The sequence below is a fragment of the Lampetra planeri genome, chromosome 14 (assembly GCF_965212315.1).
Source record: "Lampetra planeri chromosome 14, kcLamPlan1.2.h2, whole genome shotgun sequence".
NCBI classification, from domain to species: Eukaryota; Metazoa; Chordata; class Hyperoartia; order Petromyzontiformes; family Petromyzontidae; genus Lampetra; species Lampetra planeri.
In genome coordinates, this window is record NC_136120.1 from 10,595,687 (window position 1) to 10,620,807 (window position 25,121).

General features: G+C 41.6%; 1 protein-coding gene across 1 annotated transcript; it reads right to left on the bottom strand.

Moving 5' to 3' along the window:
• Window positions 1-783: 783 nt before the first annotated feature.
• Window positions 784-24,422, bottom strand: LOC144722372 (F-box only protein 32-like). The gene is made up of 9 exons (XM_078600577.1): window positions 24,019-24,422; window positions 18,257-18,354; window positions 18,028-18,077; window positions 17,032-17,124; window positions 12,107-12,200; window positions 11,111-11,295; window positions 7,421-7,603; window positions 5,128-5,271; window positions 784-3,811 (listed from the first exon to the last, which is right to left on the bottom strand). The coding sequence occupies exons 1-9, from the start codon at window positions 24,126-24,128 to the stop codon at window positions 3,722-3,724; spliced, it is 1,047 nt and encodes a 348-aa protein (XP_078456703.1). The 5' UTR covers window positions 24,129-24,422; the 3' UTR covers window positions 784-3,721.
• Between the last annotated feature and the right edge of the window lie 699 nt (window positions 24,423-25,121).

A 25,121-nucleotide genomic window follows, 5' to 3' on the forward strand; every position in this document is an offset into this window, starting at 1 on the left:
ACTGTCTTTGACACTGATTGGCCTACACCAGAGATAGCAGCTTTCTTTATAACACGTGTGAGGCTTTCGCGACCAATATTATTCATAATCAACGTTTTTGGGTTTAGATCGCGTTATTTATAAATGTGTCGTAACCCTCCACCACCCGATACGGCCAATCAGTAAAAAAGTGTCACGTTGACAAAAGACAAATTAGTTCACTGCTTTAGCCCACCGGTGTGTTGAAGCGCGAAACCACAACATTTACAATTTGAGTACGACGTTTCGCTGGCAATTGCATCCAGCATCATCGGGCAATTCGCCAGAATTTGTCTTTTGTCAACGTGACACTTTTTTACTGATTGGCCGTGTCGGGTGGTGGAGGGTTACGACACATTTATAAATAACGCGATCTAAACCCAAAAACGTTGATTATGAGCTTTCTTTATGGCCGCGTCTCATCACCAGTGTCACACCAGAGAACACCAAAAGATTAACAGTGCAATGACAATGCACGTGTAGGTGAACGGTGATATCGTAAGATCTGCTAAATCTGGTGGTGGGCAGAGGTGTGGACTCGAGTCATGTGACTTGGACTCGAGTCAGACTCGAGTCATGAATTTGATGACTTGCGACTCGACTTGGACTTGCATAACAATGACTTTGTCCCACCTCTGGTGGTGGGTGTATGTATATGTTGAATTTGTTTCGCACCGTACGAAGACAATCTAGAATACAAAAACACTTTTTGCTAGTGCGAGCAAACTGTGCACACAAAAAGAACACGAACATTTATGTCGGGTATTTGTTTTGACGTTACAGAACTTTATTGCTGTAATGGAAGTACAAATTTGAAATCGTATAAAATTAAAAAGCACTCAAATATTGCTACACCTTGCATTGTGGTACAAAAACAAACCCCCCATATTTTCAGAAACATGCTTATTTACGTTCAGAAACTAAGCACGTAACTGTTATTTCAGCGTTTAATAATGCGGTGAGGAAATGGTCGACAACAAAAATATTTTTTTACGCTTAGGACGTTTCTAACGATGCAATATACACATTTTCAATACATGTTGCAATACACACAAACTTGTAGATCATATTTTTCTTCCAATAACGCCGTAACGATATATTTTATCTCCTGCTCAAAACAACATTGACTAACCTCTACATGTGAATGCAGGTTTTAGCCCCATCACTCAAATAACAATTGCAAATATAGTTTTTCGCAATTAACATGGATGACGCCAATTCACTTTGTACGATTCACACACCGTTTCTGTAACCATATGCGATGTGCTTCCTTCCTCAAACCAAACGACTTCCAACACTTGTCTTTTATCTTTTTGGCAACGCAAGGAAAAGTTTAAGAGCCTTGGCGATGGGCAATACCATACTTACGAGTGAAAAAAAACCCCGATTCTACTGTAATTATGAGCTCTGGACACTGCTGCTACTTTATAAGTTCAATGATTGTACTACCTGGTGAACTACTCTAGATTACTTAAAGTGCCCTGGCATTGTGAAGTATTTAGAATAAGTTACACTTGTGGCATTGTTTTATACAAAAGCATACACAGTATTATTACTGCTAATGTACAATCATAAAAAAGAAAATCCGTAAAAAAATGACAAAAAATCCACGCTCTCACTGTTGTACGTATGGTGCTAAAAATATATATATAAAAGCAAAAAATCCCGCTACATTGACCTCTATAATGTACCGACTTATTATTATGAATACGTGCTAGGTATTTACAAAGACGGCAATTCACGAGAGGCCTTGGTATGTACTTAACACCACAACTCAGGGACGCAAAGGTCTGATAGCATTTCACAAGACGACTCACTGTCGACCTTGGGCAGCCCTGTTCGCACTTGGGCCAGCGATCTTGGCTCGTCACGCAAGCCCGCAGCCCTCCTCACCAGAGGTCGCAACCGGGTACCCGATACCCGTACCCTACCCGATACCCGGCTACCCGGCCGTTTGCGACCCTGGTGCGGCCGGGTACGGGTATGGATAGACCGTGAGTCACTGGTGAGTAACTGTTTGTCACTCATTTCCCAACGTCTTGTCTCTTCTCACAATTCAAGTTCCTAGAATCAACCCACCCGCGCCTGCAACATGGCTTCATCCCAGAGGTCGCAATCAGGTACCCGATACCCGTACCCTACCCGTAACCCGGCCGGATACGGGTAGGGTACGGGTACGGCCGGGTACGGGTACCCGTTTGCAACCCTGGTGCGGCCGGGTACGGGTAAGGAATCAAAATCCGTTTGCGACCTCTGCTCCTCACCCCAGCGCTTGAGTAGCGGTAAACAGCAGTGACCCGTGCCATGTCGCCTCATCTAAGATTGGTCAGACGATTCTAGATTTGAAGCTTTCGTGACTGCAAGGATTCATACTGTTAGTTTTTTCGGTAAAGTCACCATGTAGGTAAAAAATGAAATAAAATTTAATAAAAATAAAATAATAATAATAAATCACGACGTTTCGGAGGCAACACAAGTCTCCGTCATCAGGTGGGACCGTCACAGCCAGATTTGCTGTATCAAGTGAGTCCCACCTGATGACGGAGACTTGTGTTGCCTCCGAAACGTCGTGATTTTTTTTTATTTTTATTAATTTTAATTTCATTTCACGTGACTTTACCGAAATAACTAAGAGTATTGGACAGACGCTTTCCTGTCACGTGGGTAGCACGAGCCGAGCTGCGATTATGATGCATGGAAGCACTTAGATTCGGCTCAATCTAGGCAACCTGATGGGATAGATTCGTACATATGGCCACGTTAATGCGGGGTTTAAGAAAACAAAACTACCTTGATGAAGAGCAATATGGTGTTCCTCGAAAATGACGATTATCTAGAGTTGTGTTCTTCCTTAGGGGAATACAATCTAGAGCATGAAAAATACTCTTTGATGTAAAATACAGTAAACAAAAACAATGTCGTGTCGACTTATGGGAGTTGCTTGCAGCCAAAAGGTTAGGGTGACACAATTCAATGCTTATTTTATCACGGTTAATTGGGAGATGCGTCACGAAACTAGAAATATGTGAAAATGTGTTCTCGTTGTTGTGGTAAATTTATAGTCTTTGCCATTCCTTTAATTTATGATTCTACATGTTCAAGACACCGTGACCCAATTATACGTTTCCTTTACCAGGTCAAGCCGTACCTGAATGACTAAAACGTTTGGATTGCTACTCAGTTTAACACGTAGGCTTTCGCGAACAGTATCATTCATAATAAAGGTTTTTGGGTTGGATCGCACATTTACAATAACGCGATCTAACCCAAAAACCTTTATTATGAATGAATTGCTACTCAACAGCTATGTTTAACTTTTAATAAGCAAGAGTGGTTCTGTTATTAGCACGGAGCACATCAATCTGTGCAACTGAAACCAAGATCACGCGCAAAACACGGTTCAATGAAATCATGAGTTTCGTCAAATCCTAAGTGGTATAAACGAACACTCAATGAAGAGTGTTCGTTGATGTGAAGTGTTAGAGCATGCATACCGAATAGTTGTTTGCAGTTCATTACAACCCCGCTTATAAATCCTTCACACAACATTGATTTTATCGTATGCGCTTGCTTTCTGTTCATTCCTTACTAGTCCCTGAGAAAATCGTCCTCTTGAAAAAAAAAAAGTTTCGTTTGTATAACTTGGCACTGTTTACGCGGGCATTGGGAGCACATCGTTCCAGGGCAGCGGTCCTCAGTTTCATCAGAATTTGAACAGATTGATGAAGGCTTGTGGGGAGAGCGGAATGTAGGCACACTCAGGATTATTAGCTGTGCAAGGGTGGCCAGTGTCCTGAAAAAGAACACGCACACACACAGCAACACACATCAAAACACTGGGTTTGGGAATTTCGTTTCTTTTCACAGTTAATGTGTGTCCATTTAATCACCGAAGTGAACTGCAATCAGGTTCGTTTTATAGTTTGGCCAATAACGTTGCATTAAAAAAGAAAAAAAACAGAGAACATCTGTCTGAAATTATCTTGTTCAAGCTCTCTGATGTGTTTTTGGGAGTCGTTTCTCACTTAGTTCGGCACAATGTCTGACGTTTCACTCGGACGTGCTGGAGCTTCTTCAGGAACTGAATTCCGTTCTTCGTGAACTGAATTAATATCCATCTCCAAAAGAAGCTCCCAGACATCATGCCGACAACACGTGGCACAACCCTCAAACCACACGAGAGTGCTCCACAGAATAACCACAAAAACGTACACGCAATCATTCATTCTATTTTGTAGCATCATACCGCCCCATACCACTCGTACAGAATGAACTGGCAAGGCTAGGAGCGCAGATTGTCCACAATGCCTTGCTAACGAGGTCAACAGGTATCCGCACTAGATTTGAAGCTTTCGTGACTGCAGGGATTCATATTTTAAGGTTTTTTCGGTAAAGTCACGTAGGTAAAAAATTAAAATTAATAAAAGTAAAATAAAAATAAAATAAAAATCACGACGCACCAACCTTACCATAATAATAAAAAGGGGGCCGGTCCTGGCCCATCCCCCCCCTCAACCAGTATATATACGGGGTAGTATCTCTTGGAATTTCTCATTTACTTGATACAGCTATCGTGCTGTGACGGTTCCACCTGAAGACGGAAGCTTGTGTTGCCTCCGAAACGTCGTGATTTTTATTTTATTTTACTTTTATTAATTTTAATGTTTTACCTACGTGACTTTACCGAAAAAACCTAAGAATAGGAATCCTTGCAGTCACGAAAGCTTCAAATCTAGAATCGTAATACACGTGGCAACTCAGACGAGCGAGATCAGTCTTGGTTTACGATAATGGGTTCCAAACCTGACATGAGGAAACAATGCAGATTTGGCATTTCACGTTTCTGCATTCAATGGGTATTGAAAAAAGAAAAAAATCTTTGCTGTTATAACCTGCAAGAGTAATAGCCAATGCTTCTGCATTGAACTCCGCATGACTATATTTGGGCAGCACATCAACCTGCAGACGGAAGCTTGTGTTGCCTCCGAAACGTCGTGATTTTTATTTTATTTTACTTTTATTAATTTTAATCAAAATTTTTTTACCTACGTGACTTTACCGAAAAAACCTGAGAATAGGTATCTGCACCCCAGTGGTGACCTCTCTCACCTTCCAGAAGAGCACGTGGCAGTGACGGCAGAATTGCGGGGTGTCGCCATACTCTTCCTTGCGTGGGTAGCAGCGCTGCATCTTGAAGTACATTCTCTGCCAATCAATCTGCCCTTTGTCGTTCAACATCAGGCGCCTGCGGAACTGCAAACACAGACGGACACAACACGGCAATTTGATCTCGATTACGCGAAGCGTGAGCTGGGATTTTGAGGTTCACCGCGCCTCTGGCAATGGGGGAGCTGCCTTTTCTAATACACGCTTTTTATTAACTCACTGTCTGTCGTTGTCGTATCCTTAAATCTTGTAACTCAATTTTAACTCACTTCCCAATGTGGTATGGACTGCAATCTTGGTATATTTATGTCATACTGATGACAATACTATATTCTATAATAAAAAATATATATTTTTATATTTTTATACATTATTTTTTATTTTATTTTTCGGCTTGGGTCTAATTGTCCACGCTCAACTGACGTTGGCTGTAAATTACCACGGCCCCTTACGTTGTGGCAAGCTACGGGGCCACTTCCTGGAGTCGTTGAGTTCTGCCATTACGAGTACGGTACATTTTATGAAAGCGTGTTTTTAAAAAAGTTTGTAAAAATACAACTTTTTTGCTGTTAAGATATGTAATAATTTGCACGTTTTTGTTCATGGGGTTGTTTTGACTATACTTCACTACGCTGGTCAGTGCGGAATGACTCAGAGGGGGAACACCCACGACCGGTTTCGACATCACTTGCCAATGACGTTAGCCATGGCAGGGATTTGAACTCGCCTTGCCGGGTTCACAGCACAATGCACTAACCGTTGCGCCACCACTCCATCCCCTTACCGTGATGCATTGAAATGTATTAACATATTGTTATTTAATCGCAGGTAATTTTTAAATGTGGGGATGTGAAGTATGGCTTTACATACAATGACCCACACGTGTGAACAATTATTCAGGTTTTTTTTTACTTCATACAAGAGATGCCATGCTTAATTATTTCCCTGTAGAATTCAAATCACCGACTGTGCAAACTGGCTGTATGACAAGCGTAATGAACCATGCGGATACCTGCTCACCCACCGTTAGAATAAAAGCAGCGACGCTGCTAGGGAACTTTAGAATGATTTCTGTGAAGATGCCCACTTGAAGACCTTATACTTTGAATTCTGTACTTCATTGTTTTCTGCTACCAAAGGTATATTTTCTTTTATCTCAGACCAGTTAATCATTATCACATGCGAGTAAGCAACAAGCTAAACATGTTCTGAGTTTAAGGGTTGCAAAGCAGTCTTAAAAAAAAAAATCCAACCCCATTAAGACGTATTTTAATGTGGCTTCGATTCCAGACGTTAACAAATCCTTGCCATGCTTGTCAGATAGCTACCGATATAGTATAGACATTATGTATAGTATGTATGCAATTATGCAGTCCTAATCAAACGCAGCTAACCTTTACAACATCACATGTGGCAGACAAGGTAATAGCAGCACATTCGCACGAGGCACTAGCAGTGACATATACAGCTGTGTAATTTTAACCGTGGAAAAAAAAATGGAGGAAAAAAAAACCTCACTGGCATGACAAGGACATCGTGTCCAGCTACAACACTGAAGTCCACTACATTGAGCAACGCACGCTCATTGGACATTCTTTTGTTTTATTTTTGGACCGATTTAACCGGGCTTCCAGAAAACACGACGAAAAAAAATACCCACTGCGCACCTGTTTGTCCAAATTGAAAGCCCCCCCCCTCCCCAAGCTCACGTAGAGTTTACATCAAAAGTAAACACTAATGAACCAAACAATCAACGGCCGACCTCTGCGAGCATTCTAAAGGAAGCTATAACCAATGTGGATTTCAATGGAGTGCTGGTTAATAAAACACCTTGCCCTGACTACGTGTTGCAGGCCACACTTCAAGACTGGATAAAAACTGATTTGAAGCTTTCGTGACTGCAGGAATCCATACTCTTTGGTTCTTTCGGTAAAGTCACGTGGGTATAAAATAAAATAAATCACGACGCTTCGGGCGCAACACAAGCGTCCGTCATCAGGTGGGAAAGGGGTGACGGATGCTTCTGGGAAGGAAGAGCGTTCCAGACGGCCGCAGAAGCGCATCTGAAAGCGCAGGGCGATGCGGTGACCCGTCTTTGTTCGATGGCTCGCAGCCAAAAGCCGCTTGCGGGGGATGACAACGTCTCGCTGAACTATACTAGGCCCTTAAAACCAAGCTCGCGGGACCACCATTTTGTGCAGTTACAACTACCCCCTCTCGAAGGTGGCTTCTGTACCTGGCGTTCTGTGAAGTGGTACTGGCAGAGACGTTTCCACAGCAGGCGGTCCTCGCAGAGCCCGCTGAGGCGAGCCGACACGCGGCCCACGCTCAGGATGTCGCGCCCGTCAGCCAGGCGCCGCAGAATGTTGAGCTGCATGTCCGTCGGGAGGTCAACTAGAGTCAGGCCTTCATCTTCTCTCTGGTCCAGGGAACACAAACAGAATGGCAGTGCTCTGATCAGCGTCGGGGCTAAATATGCAACAGACAAGCATTGCGAGGAGAATTGTTTTACCAAGGCACAAATATTGCATGTTGCATTGTTCAGTCTTTAACTGCCTTGAGATAGGCACAAGGGTAAATGTGCAGCCCTGCAATTCCTTGCTCATGGGCACGTAGCTAACAGAAGGGTTTCTACTCGAGGAAGCTCTGGAAATCCCCGTTTTTGGGGAGTAGTTTGGCCTATTCTTCAAATGCTGACCAGATATTGGAAGAAGTGGCGGTACCCACACTTTAACCCACTAGACGCAACCTGCCAATCGACTAACTTGGAGTCGTTCCATGTAAACTTATGGGTGGGCAGAGGTGCGAGGATTTGAGAAACTTGCCCTTGAAATTCTAGACGTGCAAAAGTGCCCCTATGCTTCAAAAGTCAAGCAGTATTTGTACCTAGATATGAGGTGAAGAGGACTTTTTGTGGAAAGAAAAAAATGTAGCAATAACACGAGCCTGACATTGAGTTCCAGGCTAAATAATTGGTGCTCACTTGGAAGCGAACAATTGCAAAAGGAAGAAATTACTTCAATGAAAAAAATATGGCAAAAATGCGCAGTTCAAGTCAATGTGGAAAAATAAGCGTGCCGATTTTCTGGAATAAATTATCTCTGGACAACTGTTTATAAAGCTTTCATTTTGTGTTGCTCACATCACAGGAATATTTCATATATTCACTTTGCAAACCACTGAATATCCCATATATACATTGTTTTGCAAAAAAGCTGTCCCGAATTACTGAAATCGTAATACATATTCTTAGGTTTTTTCGGTAAAGTCACGTAGGTAAAACATTAAAATTAATAAAAGTTAAATAAAATAAAAATCACGACGTTTCGGAGGCACGTTTCGGAGGCAACACAAGCTTCCGTCTTCAGGTGGAACCGTCAAGTAACTTTACTTGATACAGCTGTCGTGGCTGTGACGGTTCCACCTGAAGACGGAAGCTTGTGTTGCCTCCGAAACGTCGTGTTTTTTTATTTTACTTTTATTAATTTTAATGTTTTACCTACGTGACTTTACCGAAAAAACCTAAGAATATGAATCCTTGCAGTCACGAAAGCTTCAAATCTAGAATCGTAATACACGTGGCAGCTCGGACGAGCGAGATCAGTCTTGGTTTACGATAATGGGTTCCAAACCTGACATGAGGAAACAATGCAGATTTGGCATTTCACGTTTCTGCATTCAATGGGTATTGAAAAAAGAAAAAAATCTTTGCTGTTATAACCTGCAAATGTAATAGCCAATGCTTCTGCATTGAACTCCGCATGACTATATTTGGGCAGCACATCAACCTGCAGATTGTTCTCATTTTCAGCCCATATTGGTTTCAACCGCATAATTTTTCATTGATGATAGACTTTCACTAATGAAAACTATTTAAACAATTGTACGCTTTATCCCCTTCCAGAAAAAAAGAATAAAGAAAGGTATCTCTAATTAATGCTATTTTAGCATGTTTTCAATTGCTTACCTTTGTACAAAATCTGTTTCCACTTTAAGAAAGAAAAAAAAAGCCACCCCACTCCCATGTTCTTTCACTGCCAGGAATTGTGGCTTTGTAAAACATAACCGTCGTGGATATTTATTTTAAATAAGTCAAAATCTGTGCTTGATTTATTCGCATTTGTTTAAAAAAAAAAGTGCATTTGTACTTGAATCGGGCCACATTTACCAACATACGAATGTCGGCATAATAAAACACCAATCGCGGAGCGCGAGCATATCAATAATTGGGCCATGTACGTAAAGAGGGCACTAAGAAGGCCGTGCAATGTTGTCTTCCACAGAGAGATTAATTCTATTGCGTAGGCTTCCGTGGCTGTGCTTTATATAGCTGTCCTGACGTGCGCGCGGATCAAGCGAGCCATTTCAATTAAGTTCGTGAAGAAGCTCCCAGAACGTGGAGCGGAATGCAGGACACGAAGTCGGACAACATGCGGTATATGCACCATCAGAGAGAGCTGTTAGTAGTGTGAAGCCAACGTGTCAGTGATTTCCTGCTCAAATGAGCACTGATAATCTCAGCATTGCGTTTAACTTATTTGGCTACTGTAAACTTCCACGTAATGTACTCCGTTGAGCTATCATTTGTGGCCAGGCTGCTTCTAAAAACGAAGTAAATAGGTCAGTGGGCTTTAGCTGGTAAAATAATCATGAATATATTATTATTATTGATTTACTTACCTTTCCTATAATTTTAAATCCTTTATATTAAGTTCACTTGCTTGCTTGCTTGACCGCTTACGACCGTGCAAATCTTTCGGTCGTTTTTAAACCCACTTCCCGTGATCCAATCGAGCTGACATTTTGCACACAAACTCGTTGTGCGTGACAATTTATTTTCGTGAAATTTTTCTTCACATTTTTTTACACTTTTTAGGAAAAAATTAATTATATTTAATTACCAATTGCTTAATGGTGGCAGGCAATCAACTGACCCATAGGTGGCAGCCATATCAAGCCAGAGGACGAGAAGACTCTAGCCGCCACGCATATAAAGGATTTATAGTGAAAAACTTTGTTTTTACGGGTTAATTTTTTCACTTCTATCGTGTTTTCGAATAGTTCGTTATTGTAGCTCTCTGATCCGCCCCTCCTGGACGTCTGAAAACCGCTTTATAGCTCATCAGATTCCTCCACTATAAAAACAGATTCTGATACAGCCCTGAGCCAGTGGTGGAAATTCCACTATCCTATGATGGGGCGAGTCTATTGACAAGCAAACAACGGTTGACTTCCTGACTAATTAATGCTTATTCTTTCGACCCTGAAGGGTTGATGGGCATGAGAAGTAGTGTAAATGTTGCTCTAATACCCACACAGCATTGTTCTCCTGGACATCTGTGAAACTACTGGACATCTGTGAAAGAGCATTTTAGCTCATCGGATTCCTCCAGCATAAATATTTTGATAAATATTCTGATTATATTTACACTTCTGATTTAAAGCTTTCGTGACTGCAGGGATTCATATTCTTGGTTCTTTCGGTAAAGTCACGTAGAAGGGAAACAATAAAATAATACAAATATAAAACAATACAATTCTCACTATTCTTGGTTCTTTCGGTAAAGTCACGTAGAAGGGAAATAATAAAAATAAAACATAATAAAATATTTTATAATGTTTTATTTTTATTATTAAAATAATAAAAATAAAACTTAATAATAAAAATAAACATAATAAAATATTTTATTATGTTTTATTTTTATTATTTTATTATTTCCCTTCTACGTGACTTTACCGAAAGAACCAAGAAGATGAATCCCTGCAGTCACGAATGCTTTAAATAGAAATTCTCACTATTGTTTTACATTTTTATTATTTCATGGTTTCCCTTCCACGTGACTTTACCGAAAGAACCAAGGATATGTTTACACTGTTCAAAGCACTCATAAGGGAACACTCGTTTTGAGACGGGAGGATTACTCACGGCTGTGATTTGAATATGCTTGAGCTGGTAGTGCCACTGCAGGATGCTCTCCATGCGCAGGTACCACAAGTTAATATTGCCCACAAGCACAGACTTCCCCACGCCTTCCACCAGCTGGCACAGAGACGTGTGCAGACCCTGCAGGAGCTCTTTGATCAAGCGGATGTTCTCCTGGTCCTTGAGCACTGCATCGCACGGAACGCAACACGCAGGCAGTTGGCAAGCGCTTGCATCTTTGTCCTCCGACAGCGGCTAAAACGCAATATTATGTTTTTATTAAAACAACTTTGTTGAATACTTTGGACAAAATCCTAGGCAAGGAATGGCCATGATTATTTGGCGAAGCACAATTTAATGATAGTTTAAACAAACTTTATTGTGCACCCAACGGAGCGGTAAATTTGATGTTTTCAAAACTGTAGCCGTTAGATCTTTAGAGGATACTGAAATCCATGCGCTGTATCTGTAAAAATATTTGATTTGAGTATTTCACGATCTTTTTCGTTGGCCAAGTTAGTTGGCCAAATCCGGAGCGTACTTTAAGCTGAACATTAAGAGGAGGGTAATACCGCTAGCAACGTGAGTCCAAGAGAATGACTGACCAATGGCCTTATAACTAACCTGAAAATAGAGGTACAATAACATATCTCAGTACAAATTGCAATACAGCAAATAACATATATATATATAACTGCCGTATGAATCTGCAATGGGTGTTTTAAATTCTCAAAAAGTGAAATCCAGTTGTTGTTCTCACATTGGCCGCATATATATAATTTTTATTGGCCAAACATTAGGGACAGCCACGGTAACAGATACCATTTGTTGACCAAATGCAGATTGCAGTGGACTGCCAAAGAATTCTGGTAAGCACCGATGGCCTCATTCCCCCCTCTCTACCCCCCCTCATCAGAACAATCTGCCAAGTCACCCTTTAAACAATGTGCCCCCCGAACTGTGCGCTTCACGGGTTAAAGGCCACACACGCTCACTCACCTTTGTTAACAATCTTTTCCAGAATGTTGAAATAGTTTTTCTGCGCGGCCCCACTTAAAGAGGTCAGTTGGCTCTGCGCGATGAGCTGCAGAAGCTGAGAAAAGAAAAGAAATGCGGCACTCCGTTGCGATGGTTATTTTTTTAACAACTGTATGGCACATTTCGATTTAAAGCTTTCGTGACTGCAGGGATTCACCTTCTTGGTTCTTTCGGTAAAGTCACGTAGAAGGGAAATAATAAAATAGTAAAAGTTTTTTTTACATATTATTATATTACTATATTATTTAATGTTTTATTATTTTTTTTTATTTTTTATTTCCCTTCTACGTGACTTTACCGAAAGAACCAAGAAGATGTATGGCACATCTAAAAATGTACGCTCATATATGTTGCGCATTCGTTCTACGCGAGCAACGTGACCAAGCTACGCAGAAGAGAATTCCGCAGGCAGTTGCTATCCTGTATAAACACCGCAGCGAAAGTTTCCTGCAGTGAATATGTTACGTCACTTCATGCTTTTACAATCGCATTACTGTTGTGTATGCGATGCGGTGTTGGTGAAACAGTGCATTTTATGTTTCTGTGTCAAGGGAAGTACGCCGTATAAATGTTTGTACCAAGTATGCAATTTATCAGCCCGTAAATTATCAACATGTTCGCTGGCAAAAAAAACAAAAGTGTTAAGCACCTCTGCCACGACAAAACATCGGTTATAAAACCCGACTTTGCACAGGTCCACTGGCACTGAAACGCGATATATTTATGGCATTGCTGCGAGCCCTGTTTGCTGCACGATGTCATTCCAGTTGCACATGGCCAAACGAAAATGTCAACAGAGCCTCAGCCTGGACAAGAGAGAGTCCTCGCATCCCCCCCCTTCCCCCCACCCAGTCCGACCTCCCTCCCCCCCACGTCTGACCACGAGTGTTGGTGTGGCACGCGCCCGCTGCATCACATGGCGAAAGCCAAACAGCAGTAACTAACGGGTCACCTGCCAGGACAAAATTAGCCCCACGATGCCACGTGGAAAATCACTACTGCAGCCCACCGCTGGTGGTCTCGTAGCAGTGAATGCACACATATACACACACACAGCACCGACCGCGTCTCCCGTATCCTTCTTTAACAACACTCAAGGCTTTTCCTACGCCCCCACCATCACCACCAACCTCTGTAGGTTCTGCAGCTGTTACGATCGCTCAACGATTGAGAAAACATATCCGTAAGGATTGAGTGGCAATTGTGAGAAATACTTTTTTTTTTAAAAGGGAGCTAGCTTTCTTTTTAATTGCAGTTATAATTGTTGATATTTCGCGTGTTTGGTAAAATAATGTTCTTGATATATTTCACAAGCCATAGTGCGTTCAAAGAATAAAAGAGCGTGCAATAGGTTGAGTAGGCTCGTCCTAAGCAGTAAACACTTGTTATAAATGCAGTTAATTATGAACGAATAGTTCAAGCTTAAAGCCACGGTTAAATATATTAAACACTAAGTGGGGGACGCATTTGTCACTAGGCAATTTAAATAATTTTTTTGAAACCGTTCTACGGTTTTATTTTAAGTTACGCATGTGATATAAGTTCATCCTGAAGTTTGACAGTTATATTTTGCATCATACACTATAAATAATAAACTGGTACAATCACCAAAATATAATCCTCCAGCATAATGTAATCTTACTTTGGATTAGGGATAAAAGTTGGCCAGGAGATGGCAGTGCACTGATAATTAAGACAACAACATCTTCTTTCTATCTTTACAGAGCTTTAAGTTGTAGCCCCTCTTGTGCATGGGGTTTCTCTGGTAATGTGGTTTCATCTCACATGGCAAACATTAATTCATGGACTTGGCCAAAAATACCAATGCAGAATTCTGATAATAACGTTTTTATTTTCCAGTATAGCTTATCATTATAATATCTTGGCCTACTATAGCACGACACATGGGAGTGATAATATATAAGACCACTGAATATGACACTCACTTTTTTTTTTAATCGGTGGGAGGCTTAGGTTTCCTACAGCCCACCATAACCTCAAAATAATCACCTAGATTTTAGATGGAAAATACGAGCCCATAAAAAAACATTCCATGACAACAGGCAGATAGCCGTGAAATGGAAAAACAAGTACTGCACATAAATAATTTTAGAAAATATTATAATTGTTCAGCGTGCGAAATGACCACACGTTAATTCTCCAACTAAGCCTATACATGCTAACCAAGAACGAAGAAGTTCAACATCAACACATCCCCTTGTGGAAAGAGGTCCTTGACCAAAACCTCTGTGGTGATCTGAGGGACAAACCTCATGCATCACATTATCCACCACATTATTACGTGCGAATTCACTCCACTGTATCTGTGCGAAAGTGTGGCAGATAAAATTATTCATATAACCGCAGAGTCATGGGTAAACTCGTGGGCATTAAGGTTGCGGACAATAGTTCTTCTGTAATATGTTACATACTACACGAGAGCTACATTGCTTTCGACTGTTGTGAAATGTAGAAATTGCATACTCCTGCTCGCATATATATTGAATAATTCTAGATTTGAAGCTTTCGTGACTGCAAGGATTCATACTCTTAGGTTTTTTTCGGTAAAGTCACGTAGGTAAAAATAATAATAATAAAGTAACATAATAATAAATGAAAAATAACTAAATTAAATCACGGCATTTCGGAGGAAACACAAGTCTCCGTCTTCAGGTGGGACCGTCACAGCCACAGTTGATACAGTAAATTTAGCTGTGACAGTCCCATCTGAAGAAGAAGACTTGTGTTGCCTCTGAAACGTCGTGATTTAATGTAGTTATTTTTAATTTATTATATTTTTATTATTATTATTTTACCTACGTGACTTTACCGAAAAAAAACGAAGAGTATATTGAATAAATTCGTTGAGCACGTAGCAACATGCACTGCTGGGTGAGTCACATGGTTCTGAAAGTGTTTACTTGCTGGTCAATTTCGAGTCATTACAGACAGTCATGCGGAGCACAAAAATAGAATTGGACTGGTATATCCCTCTGTCTGTCAGCTGTTGCCAGGAGTAATGCAACGGAAGACATGGGGACAGCAGTGTGATTTTCGCCATGCCGTCCACTCGACGTTTACTCAACGTTGTCCAGCTCGAAGTGTCGTTTTAACCACCGACAATGAAAGTGTTTCCAGGTGGCCGAAGCGGTGTGTGTGTAATCTCCTAATTGCAAAATACCACCGGACAAGTTTTGTTTTTGCACATCACAGTAAGTTTACAATGTAAACATTCACTTGTGTAACGTTTCATGCAAGGACGTTAATACTGACTCTTGCAATATGTATGACGGTTCCCCTACTGAATTCCAATAGATTAGTGTGTGCGTGGCAATGTAAGCACGACAAATATGCAACAGATACATTACTGTGCCCACTCGCTAATGCAGTGCGAATTCAGCCAATCAGGATTGTGATGTTCTGCCAAAAGTAATGTGCCTCTCGTGTTTTTTTAAAATCCTTTATATTAAGTTCGCTTGCTTGCTTGCTTGCGTGCAAATCTTTCGGTCGTTTTTTAACCCACTTCCCGTGATCCAATCGAGCTGACAATTTCCACACAGACTCGTTGTGCGAGACAATTAATGTTCGTGAAAAAAAAATTCCCAAAATTTTACACTTTTTAGGCAAAAAAAAAATATTTTACATATATTCAAATAGAACGCATTCATGGCTTTGGCTGAACGTCACAGTGTAGGAGCCCAGAGCGTAACCCCTCCACAGGCCGTGGCGGAGTAGCGCATTTGGTAGCGTCCTCGCTTCCCATGCCAAAGGTCGCGGGATCGATCCCCGCGTCCTCCACAGGCGAATATATTTGAAAATCCTTTATATTAAGTTCGCTGCCACGCATATAAAGGATTTATAGTGAAAAACTTTGTTTTTACGGGTTATACTTATTTGCAAAACTAGGTGATTAAATGTGTAGCGAGGTTTATGAACATCACAAAGTTTCAAAACATCTAATACAGTAGAAGCTGCGTGTGCGTTCACCCCTTGCTTACAACCAAAGCAGTTTCAAAATCAGAAGTTGCCCTTCGACTTGCCCAACCAGTAAGAACGTGCTTATTTATATTAGAACTGCGCTTTGTACGAGGTGTGCTTATATCCAGCAAAAGAAAACCCCATCGCCCTGAAAGCCATGTACACGCCATGTGGAGCATGTGGCAGGGCGACCGCAAATCACCAACAACGCCTACATCTGCAGTGAGTTGGCCTTGGGTGACAGGCTACACAACTCCACGTGATGGTAAGGTGAACCTTGTGAAATCAACACTGCTATCCAAGCAAGCAAAAGCAACAGCTGTTTTGACCACTTTTTTTTTTCCACAGCCCAAGTGCTGGAAGGCCGATATCAAAGTCAAACAAGAGTATGGACATATTCTTGGTTCTTTCGGTAAAGTCACATAGAAGGGAAGTAATAAAATAAGAAAAATAAAAAATAAAAAAATAATTATCACGACGTTTCGGCCACAACGCAAGCAGCCGTCCTCAGATGAGCAGCCGTCCTCAGGTGAGGCCGTCCTCAGGTGAGGACGGCTGCTTGCGTTGTGGCCGAAACGTCGTGAGAATTATTTTATTATGTTTTATTTTTATGTTTTATTTTTATTATTTTATTACTTCCCTTCTACGTGACTTTACCGAAAAAACCAAGAATATGAATCCCTGCAGTCACGAAAGCTTTAAATCGAAAAGAGTATAGACATTTCTGGCTATACTCTATTCATAAAATCATCGATGTTCATGTTTTGGAAGGTTCTCAGTTTATGCGAACATGTACTGGGATTTTTTTCATGCATAGTGCCGTGGCCACTTTTTGCGTCTAAATTTGTAGCTGAACATTGGCCATCTCCATACTGGATGAATCATTGACAGCTTGTTTTTGCACTTACTCGTACAACGTAGGTGAAGCGCCGTCTGTCATGGATTGCAGCAGAAAAGTCGAGTCGATTAAACGCCTCTCCCAGGGTGCAGTAGCCGTGACGCTGAAACGTAAACAGATTTCACGGTCACATTAATTGACAAGTCGGTTATTTGGTCATCGTTCACAGCCCAATTATGATTGCTTATGTAACTGTTGGGTGGCCGGAGTGGTGGCGAAGTGATTCGTGCACTTGGCAACCCGAGTTTGATTCCCGGCCACAGACAACATCACAGACGAGCGATATCTGACCTGGTGGGCCCTCCCTCCCACCCTTCCAACAACCCACACTGCCTTGCGTGGCAAGCACAGTCAAACAACTCCCGTGACCAAGAGCCATCGGAGCCCGTCATCTAGCAATGGATGTACGGAGGGATTTAAATGGTCCACACGTGTTATTATAATTAGTAAATTCGGTATGATTGCAATGCTTATAGTGCACGGCTATGACAGATGAACTAATGTATACTGTATACCAGCAGGGGGCATGGTTACTACACCCGCAATATTAACCTGCTCTGCAGCCAGACGAATAGACCTTTCTAACAAGTGGCAAATGCGCTAACCACTCCACCATTTTTTTGGTTATTTCGGTAAAGTCACGTAGAAGGGAAATAATAAAATAATAAAAAATAAAACATAATAAAATTATTCTCACGACGTTTCGGCCACAACGCAAGCAGCCGTCCTCAGGTGAAGAACAGGTCTGCCGGAAAGACAGCGTCTGAACCCATTCAGACGGCTGCTTGCGTTGTGGCCGAAACGTCGTGCGAATTATTTTATCATGTTTTATTTATTATTATTTTATTATTTCCCTTCTACGTGACTTTACCAAAAGAACCAAGAAGATGAATCCCTGCAGTCACGAAAGCTTTAAATCGAAATCACTCCACCATTATTGTATAACAGTTAAGTACAAGTTGATCCAATGTTTTAAACGTGTTTAGATCTTGCAGACAATGCTCACCTCCTTAGTGCTCCCCTTGTGAACGTATATCCATTTATCCTTATGGAAATCTGTTTGGTGGGAAGAAAATGCAAATTCGTACGTATTCAACAACCAATTGTTGAAAGCACACATTGAGGACATCTATGAATTATGAAAACACGTGAAATGTGTACACATTCGAGAGCGCTTCCACTATCAAATGCATTACAATTCGATGCATTCATAGCAGCAGGCAAATATTCCGTACATTGTGTCTTGGCAGTATTAAGCATGTCCTTCCGCCTTTTTTTCACGACAACTTCAAAGTCCTGTTCTTGTCCAGAGTTTTCCTTGTTTTCTTGAGACCTGTCAAAACAAGCAGAGCAATTCTGTGATCACGTTAGGCCAGACATTTTTGGCAATGTCCCTTTGTATTTATGCATGGAAATTCAGACGTGAACCGTTTATTACCTTAAAGAGTGTTAAATATTTATACTACGACCAGCTGTTTGATCCAAAAACTGTCCACTTTTAACAGAAACCATGCTTTTATTTACTATATATTTATACAATACATCCACAAGGTTTTCGAATTAATTACATTTTCGTTGTGAGCGTATTTAAAAGCCATCCAATAATTAACGGTGCAATGATGGATGTCGCAATATTGAATGCGATATTATAATAAACTGAATGGTCAATCGTTGGAATTGGGATTGAGGGAATACATTGTTACATGTACAAATTGTAAACACTAGTGCATTTATGATTTGCGTTGTTTAAAAAGGGCTTAACTTTGTTGTTGTTCAAGAGGAGCCAGGAATTTGCGACTATAAAACCATAACCGAAAACAAATCACACTGAATACATAGTACTCTAAAATACTGTGCTGTATTTGGAATTAAGTGTTTTAAGACTCTATTCGTTATTGCCTTCATCATGTTATTCCTCATCAATTAGCTAAACAGAGATTTTTTAGTTTTTTTTATTGCGACTAAATAAAATCGTAACATTGCAAATCCCTCAAAAGCTGTTAAGACGCCTTTGGCAGAAAGCAAAAAAAACATTAAACCAAAACATTTATGTATTTCAACATTGAGCGCCCAACGATGCCACACAACAACAAAAAACTTTCACCGTCACGCCTCAACGCTAGGAAACAGGGTTAGGCACCTTCTTCTTGGTTCTTTCGGTAAAGTCATGTAGAATGGAAATAATAAAATAATAAAAATAAAACATAATAAAATAATTATATTATTTTTCTATGTTTTATTTTTATTATTTTTTGGTAAAGTCACGTAGAATGGAAATAATAAAATAATAAAAATACAAAATAATAAAATAATTATATTATTTTACTATGTTTTACTTTTTATTATTTTTCGGTAAAGTCACGTAGAATGGAAATAATAAAATAATAAAAATTCAACATAGTCAAATAATATAATAATTCTACGTGACTTTACCGAAAGAACCAAAAAGATGAATCCCTGCAGTCACGAAAGCTTTAAATCGAGGGTTAAGCACGTATTGGTCAATGAAACCGGGACATTCAAGGCCCCCCCCCGCTCTATCTCCGGCCACCCCTCTCCTTGGGGAGAAGTCAAACCAATCGCATGAATGGCACGCCCCCCCCACCCACCACTCCTCAGGCTTGTTACCAGGGGCTATTTCAAGGCAAGCAAAGTGGTCAGGATAAACTGAAGGCGAGTTACAGTCCAAAGTTATTTACGTATTTGAGACTCGTGAAACGGTGAATCATGACTCCGCTATTTTCCCCGCAGTTTTGAATGTTTGTGGGGTGGAGCGGTGGCGCAATGGTTAGCGCACTTCCGCTGCGAGGAACTTGAACAGAGTTTGAAACCTCAACCCGCAGCGTCATCCTCCGACAGTGGATGGACAAGGAGTTGTCACCAACTTACCTCGGATTCGTGGCCAGATGTTTGAGTGATCAATTATACCATCGTTTAATTTATCCACTAAAAAAAGGTGAAGGTAAGAACATCGATACGAGTGACCATGCAAATGCAGGTCCGATGAAGCTAACGTACAGCACCGTATTCAACTCTTGTGTGTGTGTGTTTTTTTGAATGCTGTACGCAACTTGCTACCCATGGGAAGGTTCAGCGGTAAAAAATTTAACCCGTAAAAACAAAGTTCTTCACTATAAATCCTTTATATGCGTGTTCAATGGGCCACAACCCAGCCCACATTGGTCTTTGAATCGAGCGGCAAGAGTCCTCTCGTCCTCTGGCTTGAGATGGCTGCCACCTATGGGTCAGATGATTGCCTGCCACCATTAAGCAATTGGTAATTTAATATAAAAAATTTTTACCTAAAAAGTGTAACATTTTGGAAAAAAAATTCACGAAAAGAAATTGTCACGCACAACGAGTCTGTGTGCAAAATGTCAGCTCGATTGGATCACGGGAAGTGGGTTAAAAAGACGACCGAAAGATTTGCACGGTCATAAGCGCGCAAGCAAGCAAGCAAGTGAACTTAATATAAAGGATTTAAAAATGCAATGGCTCTCAATGGGGTGGTTCGCGAGTTCGTATCCACACATTGGAAGTCGACTCAGGCCCCTTCGCCCGTCATGGGTCGATAAAAGGCACCTCGTCCTGAAGACTCATCCCCGCCACAGGAATGTGGAATTTCCATGACTGTTTCAGGGCTGTAAACAGGAAGCCAGTGCCATCGATGCTCAATATATAATATTGGACAACCTTATGCAAACGAATTGTCATTATTAACACTCTCTTTGCCAACACATTGGATCTGCTTTACGTTTGTTTTCTTCATCATTTTTCTTATTCTCCTGGCATTGCTGCCTTGGGAGGGAAATATTGTGTTTTCCAGTCCATCACACATACAGTAAACACTTATACGTTGTAAGCCATTAATCATGCCGGCCCAAAAAAAAAACTTTCCCATTTCAACTGAACACAAAGTTTACTCTGCTGACGTTCAACACAACTCAGGAGGGACTCGTCCTCATGCTGACGAATGACAAGTGTTATTCTCTCGCAATGGAACCCAGAGCAAAAGGCCTAATCTCATCGCCAATAAACCAAGCGTCTGATTCGCTTTGGTGGCTGCACCGGCGTCTCTGCCTATCCTCACGTGGCGCCTAGTCGCGAAGTGGCTGCAAGCCGCACACAATCTGTATACCATCACTGGTGGTGGTGGGGGTGGGGGGAGGGCAGACCTGTCACAGGCCTGCCCGTATATATACGAAGGACAAAAAAAAAACCCCTCCCGAGTTCAATGAGAGGTAACTCTAAAACGTTAACACCGCTTGTTATTGTTACGGCTTTTTTGCATTTGCAATTACAAGGCGGCAATTGGGGGTCTTCGCGTTGAATAAATATTTGCATTCGTATCGGGGTACATTTATTCGACGAGGAAAAAAATGAGTGTGGATAAAATTGACTTGCAGGCATGTTGTCTTTTTAAAAGGTGGGATCTTACTCAATGCAAGTCATTTGAATGGCATTATCCTGGTGGCCACATTCTTACAATGACCTGTAGTCGGTCTGAAAGCATGAATTCCATCCGTGAACCATCTGCAGTTGATGTGGCAGTATTATGCCCTCAGGCTAGCTGATCATCGAATGGTACTGGAATGTGGTATACATTTAAAATGCAGCGTATTGCTCAACATTCCCTATATACACAGGTGTGGGAAGGTGGGGTGGGATTGTGTGTTATTTTTCTTCAGCTAAACCCATAATGAACTATAACAGGTTAATAACAAACCAAACATTGTGCTGAGCTGTAATTCTACCAGTTCCTCACACACGCATAGTCAGTGTTTCATTAATCATTCGCAGTTCCTACAGTATTTACTTAGCCCACATTGCCTCCTCTGGATTGGGAAATAACACAGTACTTGCTACGTGTTGTGAAGCAATCGTAGACACAGTACAGTCGCAAAAATTGCATTTGTTGATGGGATCAAACCAGAAGCACATTGGCTAAAGAGCAGTTGACTTAAATCTGGAATACCTATCAAATTACCACCATTTTATGTTTAGCACACATGCATTGGCAACAACATGTTATTTTTCCACAGTGGTCTAAAATCGTACATGCCACTTAGACATTTTTGCTCATAAACAAAGTTGAAGAATAGCATGCTCCTATTTAACTGTACTGCGTACACCTGGCAAATGGCGAAACTGAGAGTAACGACCCGTTGATTTACAGCAACACTGATGCGATGAGACAATATGAATACATCGTGGGCCAATTACTATATTATAGTTCATGACGCACACACTGATTAATGCACGGCATATGCTGATTACATCTGCATGCCTAGTCTCGGAGACCTTAATATAACTCTAGTTGTGGCATTCCCACGAACTGGTAGTTCACATTTGTGGAATACTGTTTATAGTGTACAGTGTTGGTGTCACATACTTTCCATTAAATTTGTAAACAATTTATTTTGTGTTCTCAATGATGGTAAACACTTTTTTTTTAACTTAGAAATTGTTGTACTGTCTTGTATTGTCCATTTAAGCTATTTATACCCTCATATTACAACCCTCATATTACAACCATTATACCCTCATATTACAACCATTAAATTTGTAAACAATTTATTTTGTGTTATCAATGATAGTAAACACGTTTTTTTTAAACTTAGAAATTGTTGTACTGTCTTGTATTGTCCATTTAAGCTATTTATACCCTCATATAACTCCAGGTTACTTATACTGATGACCTACATTGGCAGTTTATCTATCACCCAAGGCTACTTTGCCTCGTTCTCACCGAGTTTAACAAACTTAACTCGAACTACTTGAGGTTACCTTTACCGATAGGTTATCTAAATCCCCAGGCTACGTAGAGGTTAACCGCACAATACCTGCCACTTACCTATACATGCAAGATTACTTATACAACTTACACCACCACAGGTTATCTTTGCAAATGACATTTCCTGCATGTAATTTAGATCTCCAGTCTACTCGGAGGTTACGCTTACCTATAGATTACCAATTAACCCTGGTTAGAGGTTACACAGTTCCTAATGGTAACGTATACCCCCAAGGTTACCTATACAATGTCCCTATACCACAGGTTACCTTTGCAGGTTGCCTTTACCTGAATGTTACCTGCACCCAAGATTACTTGTGCATGTTAGCTGAACAAGCTACCCGCGTCCATGCTACTAATATTGGATCTGTAGTTTGCATGTAGGTTAACTTACCAACAAGATTCCAAATGCAACACGCCACCTATACTGCACCTAAGCTTTAGCTGGAGGTTACCACCTGTAATCTACATCAGATGCACGTGTGTGATGTAGAGTACACTGTCCGTATTTAATGGTGCCGAGCACGTGCTGTTCAACGGACAAAAGTAGTTTTTACTTGCGAAGAATGTTAAATGTACAGGGATTTAAATGGACATTGAGAGCCTTTATCAGTTGTCCATCATTACTGATGATATCGTAATTGAAGTCCATTGTAGTTTCGCGCGTCCATGACCAGGCGGAAACAGGAGAAAAATTAGTCATTAAAGTCACCGTTAGAGGGCTCGTACGACTATGACGTCACCCGCATTGGGTTCAACACAATTCTAAAATCGGAAAGAAAAAAAGCACACACATCTTGTCCCTTCGCAGACACACGCACGCACACACACCCCAAAAGTATGTTTTACACATACCGTCAGCCACACGGCCTTCGAGAAGCGCACTCATTTATGATTGGTTCAAACACACGCAAATCCCGTCTCGAAAGCTGGTCAAAGACCTATGCAGGTGAGCTTGTCAGATATTCTACACAAGGTAAAAAAACACACAATAGATGGCTCTTAGTGGCGTTACTTCATAGACTGTTGTTGTCCTTCATTCACGAAGCTGCATGCCTCGAGTTTAAACCAGCGTACCGGGGCGATGATCCAGGGCCTGGCGTGACGCATCTACCACACAGGATAGGGGGGGGGGCTACAGAGTGTTAAGCGCTGTGAATGAATTTTACATTATTAAGCAACACAAATAACAACCAAACTCACATGAATTTAATGATGTCGTTGACTTTGTCGTGGCTGCCCCTCTTCCATCCACTGCCAGTCTTGACCCAGCTTCCGCCAGGAGAACGCCAGTCCTGACCCAAGAAAGGCATCTTTTCCCCTTTTCTCAAAAAAAAAAACTCAACAAAACCACCCGCACAAGTCAAACAGCAACAGCGAGAGAGCGCGAGATAGAGATAGCGAGAGAGAAATAACAAAAAAAAAATAAAGGCGGTTTAAACCGAACCGCAAAAAGTGACACGCGGAATATCGTTCGCGTTCGTTGGCGCTCTCGGTCACAATTGAATGCGTTGTGCCCCCTGGGCTGACGCTCGCTCCTCTGCGCCTTTTGAAGGAGGCGAGCGAGCGAGAGAGAGGGCCACTCAGTTGCCGGAATAACACACGTGGCGGTGACGCGCTCTTTGTTGTGATGAGTGTTTCGGTGCCGCCTTGCCATTGGGTCAACCACATTCCTCCCCTACTCCCCTTCCACCCCCCCCCCCTCCAATGCTACACCATAACCCCATACAACCGTGCGCCCGATCTCGCTCCGCTCTCTCTCTCTCTACAGCACGTGGTGGTGGGGGGGAGCGGAAGGTGGTTGATGATAGTTGCTGGGGGAATTAGTGGTGGTTGTTGGGGGTTGGGTGAGCGAGTGGTGGGTGTGTGGGGGAGAGGGGGGTAGTGGAGCTGGGTGGATGGTGGTGGGGGTGATGGTGGGAATGGTGGTGGTAGGAGTCAACCCACGGCACCTGGGGTTCTGTCCCGTGATCTCCTGCCAGGGAGCCTTCGACACTTCACCTGGCCTCAAAGTGCACCTAGCATGGCACAAGCGCCTTGATGACGTTGCCGCCAGTTAGTGGTGAACGGCGGTTGTTGTTGTTGGTGGTGGTAGTGAGGGATGGTGGCAGTGATGGTGATGGTAGGTGATGGTGGAGGTAGGTGATGGTGGTTGGGACGGCGGTAGGATTTTCGTATCTGTTAACGGTTAATTTGAAAGAACAATTTACGGTTGCATTTAAATGAAGGCAAAACAAACAAAATGTGTTATATCCACATGTTCCTGTACATGTACAAGCAATGTTTTAGTACATCTGCCTATAATC